The sequence below is a fragment of the Megalobrama amblycephala genome, linkage group LG23, assembly GCF_018812025.1.
Source record: "Megalobrama amblycephala isolate DHTTF-2021 linkage group LG23, ASM1881202v1, whole genome shotgun sequence".
NCBI lineage: Eukaryota > Metazoa > Chordata > Actinopteri > Cypriniformes > Xenocyprididae > Megalobrama > Megalobrama amblycephala.
This window is the reverse complement of record NC_063066.1, coordinates 19339341-19348382: the sequence shown is the minus strand read 5'-3', so window position 1 is coordinate 19348382 and position 9042 is coordinate 19339341. Positions and strand designations below refer to the sequence as shown.

At 41.5% G+C, this 9042-nt stretch overlaps 1 protein-coding gene across 1 annotated transcript in view; it reads left to right on the top strand.

Moving 5' to 3' along the window:
- Positions 1 to 7296: 7296 nt before the first annotated feature.
- LOC125258652 overlaps positions 7297 to 9042 on the top strand; it is a 13593-nt gene continuing 11847 nt past the window's right edge. The window contains exons 1-3 of the mRNA XM_048175595.1: positions 7297 to 7500; positions 7731 to 7899; positions 8186 to 8333. Coding sequence (XP_048031552.1) covers positions 7297 to 7500; positions 7731 to 7899; positions 8186 to 8333 — 521 coding nt within the window. The remainder of the gene's footprint in view (positions 7501 to 7730; positions 7900 to 8185; positions 8334 to 9042) is intronic.

Sequence of the window (9042 nt, the reverse complement as noted above, 5' to 3'; positions counted from 1 at the left end):
AAAATCTTTATATTAATACATGCCTTATTCTAATATATTTTAATATCAATTTATGTATACTACTATAAAGAAGATTTAATGCAGTGTATCCCAAGGTCCTGGAGCCACACCAACACTACACATTTTCCAACTCTTCCTAATGAAACACACCTGAAACTCTACCTCGTTAATAGGGACTCCAACCCTGTGTCCGAAATCGCCCCATACCCTTAAACAGGGCACTATTTGAGAGGACAGCCATTTGTAGTGGTGTCCGAAACCTTAGTGGACATTATTGAGTGCACTCATTCAATCCCACAATGCACCAGAATAACGAGTGTAGAACTGATGTACACTTAATTGCTATAGAATACCTATAATGCACTGTGAGAGTCACGTACCAAATGAATTCCCACATCTCACCAGAAGATGGCGCCTGCAGCTGAATCATCTATTCATTCATTTTACGAACCGCTCGTCCACAACATACGTACAGCGTAATATAATACAGGTATAAATTAGTTTTTAATTGATTATTAAATTGTTTATCTAAGGTTTATACATAATTTCCATGAAAGAATTCAAGATAAATCCTTTAATTTTACTACTGAAGCTGCCAGTTTGCAAAGTTTCAAATGATTATTAACCCTCTGGAGTCTGAGGCTGATTTGGGGCCTGGAGAAGTTTTGACATGCCCTGACATTTGTGCTTTTTTCAGTTGTTCATAAACATATTAATGGAAAAAGTGCCATTACACTGTATTCAGCACAAACTAGGCTACCATAATATGTGAGGAACATGTATGCACATGTTTGTGTTTTTGAAGGAATAACGTTTATGCGTGGTTATTGAAAAAACAAAAAAAAAATTAAGTCACTGAAATAAGGCCAAAAATATATATTAAATCTGTGTTTACAAGACTTCTGGGTATTGGAGGTTGTAGGCTAGAGTTTTTGCTTCAAAATTATGTAAAAATTATAATGCCTACTTGTTCATATAAAACAATATATTGATTTAGTTTTTGTAAGACACTTTTTGTCAAGAAACACAGTATGCGTGGAGGCGTGAATCTTCATGAATAATGGGTCATTTACACCTGAGAAGACAAAAGAATCGCATAAAGAACCTCTAATGGTGCTGCATAATAATGAGGCCTTCAGGTAGGCTGTGAAAAAAAAACCCTCTGTAATCATGTCTCAGTTTAAAATAATGGTATTCTATTATATTCTTTAAAATATAATGTATTTCTGTGATGCAAAGAGTCTGACTATAGGTTTTTAGTTTAAAAGCATGCACATTTGGAGAAATATTGATGGATTCTCATATGTTTATGTCAATTTCTATACAGATTTTATTCTATACAGAGTTTATTTTATATTCATTGTCATCACTATGAGCGCCGGTGTTTTCAATTCATTCTTGCAGCCGGAGGGCGCTCTGTACACCTTTAGTCCACAAATTATTCTAAAGAAGAAGTGGGACATTTCAGGAATGGTGTTTTCAATTCATACTTGCAGCCGGAGGGCGCTTTCTGTGCACATTTAGTCCACAAATTATTATTAAAGAGGACATATCAGGAACTAACGGCATGTCTTCCAGAGGTCATTACCCATGGCTTTTACATACAGATAAACACTTTTCAAGACAATAAATACATGATTGAGATGATGTATGCCTGTATTTACTCATAATTTGCCTCTGAAATAGCGCTGGCTCCGTGGACGTGGCCGCATTAGCGGATAATGAGCTGAAACACGGACTTCTGACATGTGTCTCTTTTCATACAGATTACATAAACACAGAATTGTTGTTTTCGATTTGACTTGCACGATTTAAAACCTGACATTTCAACGTTTCTTTTGACATAAGTCTAATTTTTTTGTCATTAGTATTCACCAAGTTACAGTTCATTTTCTGAGAACTATCAGATGGAGGGAGACGAGAGATCATGCATCATTTTAGTTTTCTTTATTTTGCAAAAAGCACAACATTTTGTTTTTACTCTAAGTGTATACAAATAAAAGAAGATATTCTATAGTTTCAATTGATATATTACTTATGTCTCTATGACAAAAAATGACAGAGTATTTTAAGTCTGTTTTGCTGCAATGTGAAAAAAAACCTGCAAAACGCGCCGGCGCGTTTTCAGACCTCAGGGAGTTAAACAGCAAGCACAAACTGAATTCACTCACTCATTTTCAGTCACTCCTTCAAGTGAACTGTATCAGTGAACTAATGAAGGGAATAGTGAATGAGGGTATAAGGGGTGATTTTGGATTCAGCACAAGACCAGAAATATAAGGGTAAGATAAAGGAGATACCCAAAATGTTTACTGCTGGTGTGCCTCCAGGAACAGGTTCGGGAAACACTGATCTAATGAATTATGTTAATAATGGGGTACAAATATTACTCCGGTTTTACACTGTTAAGTGGTTGTATAATTCCACCCGAAAAGATTACAAATAAAATGTGTTCACCCTCCCCTGTGAAGATTAATAATATATGATATAAAAATGTCACATGGTTCAAAGCATTTCCTTTGATTTGCTGAGCCCTGTGCACTCAGGAATGTACAGCAGCAGCACTATAAGGAGATTGAAAAATACATCAAGGTAACATTACACCGCCCATAATCCCTCAGTTCCCAGTTAGATCTGAGACCTGACAGATCCGTCAGGCTTTCTTCGTTCTGTATGATTTGATCAACAAGGTGACAGTCCCCGATGGCTACTCTCAATCATAACCACAGCTGAAGTACTCTCACCCAATGGCCCACTCGCCGCTGGACCCCACACCTCTCTGACAGACATCACATTCTGTGTTATCACACACACACACACACACACACACACATACACACACACACACACACACACACACAGAGTATGTTACTGTGAGATAATGGCTCAGTTCTATAATCTAGAGAGCTGCCTTTGGAAACGGAAGGCATCATAGATGCGCTTCTGACACAGAATGCTGCTGCAGCATGATTACACTGTAAAAGAAAGAAATTACATTTTATCCAGTTCGTGAGAGTCACATATACTAATATTTGTGATTACTTTGAATCTATGTAACAACAACATTACCCCAACTAGCCAAACACAGTTGCAGTCTGAACAAACAAGTTAAAATTCAATTTTGTTTCTGATGTAGGGTTTGTGATCTCCCAGCACTGGAATATGAACTATTTCAATTCAGTTCAAGTATATTTGTAGTGCACTTTCATAATACATATTGTGTCAAAGTTTACAGAAGAGAAAAAACTCAGTCATTGTTTAGTCACCATAAAATGATTTTTTTTTTTTTTTTTTTTTTTTTTTTTTTTTTTTTTTAAGGAATATTGCAGTGTTTATTATAATGATTTATCTGTGCACACCATTTTTTTTTTTTTTTTTTTTTTCTCAATTCCTCGTAATCTTCCATCAAAATAACTTTCCCTCTTGAGAGACATCTCTTCTCTGAAGATGTTTAGTGGCTTGAGGGCAGGGCAGCCTGTCACTCATATGAGATCCACCAATAGCAAACCACAACCATCCAATCAATTCCCCATGGATAAAGTCCTGCCCTACATTTTGTCTTGTTCCAGAAGTGTTTCACTCAGATATACATCACAATATGGAAGAAAAGAATACCACAACTTCTGTTTTATGCTGACTTTAAAAATTACCGTCATATTATTTGCTGTTTTTATGTTCTACAATTTTTGATTTCGTCATCACTTGTAGTTATTTGTTAAAGGTGGGTTAAAAGGGAAGGGAAGAGTTAACAGTGTAATTATACCTGTATTACAGAACTTAATTTCAGATGTAATTGCATGCAGGTAATTATACAATGTAAAAAGTACAATGTAAAAACATGTATGTATACATATAAGTGCATTTTATAAAATGATTTACAGTGCTCAGCGTAAATGAGTACACCCCCTTTGAAAAGTAAAATTTTAAACAATATCTCAATGAACACAAACATAATTTCCAAAATGTTGACAAGAATAAGTTTAATATAACATGTGTTTAACTTATAACATGAAAGTAAGGTTAATAATATAACTTAGATTACACATTTTTCAGTTTTACTCAAATTAGGGTGATGCAAAAATGAGTGCACCCCACAATAAAAACTACTACATCTAGTACTTTGTATGGCCTCTATGATTTTTAATGACAGCACCAAGTCTTCTAGACTAGGCATGCAATGAACAAGTTGGTGACATCTATCTTTTTCCATTCTTCAAGAATGACCTCTTTTAGAGAGGATGGAGAGTGAGAGTATCTTTTCAGAATTCCCCATAGGTCTTTGATTGGGTTCAGATCAGGAGCCACAAAATCACGTTCACCCTGTTCTTCTTCAGAAATCCAACAGTGGTCTTAGATGTGTTTAGGATCATTGTCATGTTGGAAAAGTGCATGACGACCAAGGGCAGGGAGTGATGGTAGCATCTTCTCTTTCAGTATAGAGCAGTACATCTGTGAATTCATGATGCCATCAATGAAATCCATCTCCCCAACACCAGCAGCACTCATGCAGCCCCACATAAGGACACTGCATCCACCATGTTTCACTGTAGGCACCATGCATTTTTCTTTGTATTCCTCACCTTTGCGACGCCATGCAGTTTTGAAGCCATCAGTTCCAAAAACATTTATCTTGGTCTCATCACTCCAGAGTATAGAGTCCCAGTAGTCTTCATCTTTGTCAGCATGGGCCCTGGCAAACTCTAGTTTGTTTTGTGCCTGGGCTTTAGGAGAGGCTCCTTTTGTGGACGGCACCCATTGCATGCCACTCATGTGCAGTGTACGCCGTATTGTGTCATGGGAAAGAATCACCCTAGTTTGGCTTTCTGCGTCTTTAGATAACTACAGTGAACTTACATGCTGATTGTCTTCAACCGTTCTCATCAGAAGACGCTCCTGTCGAGGTGTTAACTTCCGTGGACGACCTGGACGTCTCTGTGAGATGGTTGCACCTGTGTAATGAAGTGTAGTCTAAAATTTAGCTTTGCTCCAGAGACTTTCAGTGGAGTGTACTCATTTTTGCATCACCGTAATTAAACTGTAAAACTGAAAATTTTGTTCTGTAAGTTATATTATTAACCTTACTTTCATGTTATAAGATAAACAGATGTTATATAAACCTTAGTCTTGTCAACATTTTGGAAATTGTTTTTTTGTTCATTGAGATATTGTTTAAAATGTTACTTTTCAAAGGGGTGTACTCATTTATGCTGAGCACTGTATTTAAATGTTAGTGCATAATGGTTAAAGAAACCTAATATTAAGTGGGACCAAATATTATCTATACATTGGTCATGGAACATAATTTTTCTGAAGCATTTTAATTGGATTCTCATCTACTTTCTTTTTTTTTTACTACGTGTTTTTAGAACATTCATAAAACATTCAAAAGTAACATTCCCATAATGGTAAAATTGATTGCTTTATATGATGGACAGATATAATTTAGGCTTTTACTTGCATATAAACATTGTTCAGTGAACACACTGTAAGAAGATGCTCAACCAAACCTGCTTCACACGTGAGAACAAACCTCTTCTGTGTAACACATTGGTTACGCAGCACGTTTGAGTTTCTGGAAAAGGTTTGTTCTCGCACATGAAGCAAGTTTGGTTGAGTTTCTGCTTATGTTTGCTGAACAATGTTTACATGCGTGTAAAAGCCTAAATTAAATCTGTTCATCATAACAAGCGATCGATTCTTTTCAGAAAATTTGGACTAAATCACTTGATTCATATGGATTCATATCTCTTTATGAAGATTTTGAAGTGTCAAAATGGTAGTTACAAAGGCAGTCAATGGAAGGAAATCTGACAGCATTCTGTCATCAAAAAGATATTTGTGTTCTGAAGATGAACAAAGTCTTACGTGTTTGGAACGACATGAGTGTGAGTAATTAATGACAGAATTTACATTTTGGGGGAACTAACCCTTTAAAGGTGCCACCGACATTTTTTTTACAAGATGTAATATGTCTAAGGTGTCCCCCTGAATGTGTCTGTGAAGTTTCAGCTCAAAATACCCCATAGATTTTTTTTTTAATTAATTTTTTTAACTGCCTATTTTGGGGCATCATTAACTATGCACCGATTCATGCTGCGACCCCTTTAAATCGCGCGTTCCCTGCCCCCTCTGAGCTGTCGACTATAATACAGTGCATTTGCAAAGTTCACACAGCTAATATAACCCTCAAATGGATCTTCACAAGATGTTCGTCATGCATGCTGCACGCATGCATCGATTCCTGTGAGTATAGTATTTATTTGGATGTTTACATTTGATTCTGAATGAGTTTGATAGTAGCTAGGCTGCAGCTAACGGGCTAAAGCTAACATTACACACTGTTGGAGAGATTTATAAAGAATGAAGATGTGTGTGTGGCGAGGGGGGGCATGGTTCAGCGAAGTCTGCAACAGCAGAGAGCGTCAAGAGACGCGTGGTAAACGAGCAGGTTGAATGCAAATCACGAACACCTGTTTCTCATTCCAGTAATTGGCGCGGAGACAGGATAAAACACCAGGAGAAGCAGGAGTGTGGGAGAGAGAGAGGGACTGCTGACTGAGACTGCTGGAGCTGATCAGGAGATCAATGCTGGAGTGAAGCCCGTCTGTAGATGTGGATTGTTTGATTGTGCGTTGCACAGTCTTTTGTTTGTTTATTTTTCTTGGTGAGATAAAAACTCAGTCAGCAGTCAAAGCCGACCCTTGTCCTCTTCCTTCCCTGACAAACTTGATCATTACTACACTGGTGTCGAAACCTGGGAAGGAAGACGGAAGCCGCCGCCATGCAGGCAACCCCCGCCCCCGCCACACCGTTTGCGGACATCATCGCATTCCTCACGGTCCTGCATCAAGACCAGCACAGAGCCCTGCTGGATCTTCCTATGGACCAGGAGCGCCGGTTCGAGGCCATCATGCGGGTCCAGCAGAGCAGGAGGACCGCGAGAGGTTCTGGAGCTGCACTGACCGGGAGGTTCTTGTGGAGACCACCGGACCGGCTGCTGCGCCATTCCAACTGCCCCTCAACAAAATGGGCCCGCAAGATGACCCGGAGGCCTTCCTGGACCTATTTGAGAAGACAGCGGAGGTGTCAGGTTGGCCCCGGGATCAGTGGCCCATGCGACTCGTCCCACTGCTATTGGGTGAGTCGCAGGTGGCAGCGCAGCAGCTACCCATACAGAACCTCCTGGTCTTCAACGACCTCAAGAGGGCCATCCTGCAGCGGGTCGGCCGGACCCCAGAGTAACATCGTCAGCGCTTTCGGTCTCTGGAGCTGGGTGAGTCTGGCCGGCCCTTCGTGATGGCCCAACAGCTCCGGGACTCGTGCCGCAAATGGCTGTTGGCCGACGGAAGCGACTTGGAGCAAGTGATCGATCGGGTGGTGCTGGAGCAATTTATCACTCGGCTACCTAAGAAGACCGCCAAGTGGGTCCATTGCCACCGGCCCACGTTGCTGGACTCGGCCATCCAACTGGCGGAGGATCACATGGTGGCGTGCCCAGGGGTCGGCGAACCCTTACCATCTGTCTCTCTCTCTCCTTCTCTTCCCCTCTCTCTCTCTAAACCTGTCCTTCTACCCAGGTCTCGTCCACCCGGCCCGCCTCGTGTTCCGCCCCGGGGGGGGAATCAAGGACAGTTTTTCGGGCCCAGAGCCCCGCCCAGGGGGGTGGGACTGGCTGCTGCTGGGCCGGACCCCGCTCCTGTTTCTCCCCTCTCTCCGTGCCAACCATTCAGCCAACTCTCTGCCACAAGAGCGGCGGGCAGGTCTGGGCCGGCCTGTTGGCGTTGCGGGGACCCGGACCATTTTGTGGACAGGTGTCCGGTTATGGAAGTGGGGACGATGATCTGGGTCCCAGACGACCCGCAGGCTGCCCCTGGTCAAGCTGGCTGGTACCAAATACCTGTGAGTATCAAGGGGGGTACCTATCAGGCTTTGGTGGACTCAGGTTGTAACCAAACCTCCGTTCATCAAAGCCTGATTTCATCCGGGGCATTGGATACAAGCTGCATGGTTAGGGTGCGGTGTGTGCACGGGGACGTGGTGAAATATCCTATAGTACCAGTCGTTATTCAATTTAGGGGACAAAAGCATAATGTGGAGGTGGCAGTTAACCCGCACCTCTGGCATCCGATAATTTTGGGAACGAATTGGCCAGCGTTTAATAAATTATTGGGATGTTTGTGCTCAGATGCCTCTTGGAATAAAAATTTGCTGGGTAAGGATGTGCGAGTGCAGGTGGGAGAGACTGACCAGGGACCAGTGAGTACTGCCTCACGGGAACAGAGCGGGATCGGGAGACTGATTCTCTCGGACCACGATGACATTCCCCTGGAGCAGTCTCACGACGAGACGCTAAAACATGCTTTTGAAAAGGTCAGCACGATCGACGGTCAGCCTCTCCATCCTGGACGACCTAGCCTGGATGCCAGCCGAACTTAGCCCCGCCCACAACACAGTTCGGTCTGGACTTGATCCGTAGAGGAGTAATTATGCCCGAACAGAAACTGTTCGGACCAATCACATTGTCAAGGCGATGATTGACAGATTATCACCAGAAACGTAATCAGCCACGTCATCAAAGAGCGCTTGGGGAGTTTGATTGACAAGCGATCTAACCAATCAGAACACCGCATCCGCCATTTTGTCCGACAAAGCAGTCAGGAGTTAGAAGATTAACCTCGGTGGAGTTAAACTTGAAAAATTGTGCATATTGACGTCTTTCCGCGTTTGAAACAACATTCATTCTCATGTTCATTCATGTTTATTTGATGATATAAATGGACTAGTAGGAAGAGATGATCGGTTCACGAGCCTCTGCAATCTGTCACGATCATGGTCACAACCCATTTAAGAGCCACAAAACGTTTTTATTGTTTGAATTTTTTTAATAACTACACAGTTTGAAAGCTGGGACTTTGTTTAATATCATAAGTAACCTGCTCTGTCTCGTCTGTCGATGTGTTGTCAGTTTCCTCTTTGCTCCGCGATGTATTTTCCACTCTGTGTGGCGTGACAGCGCCACGGCTTGTCGGACAAAGCAACAGT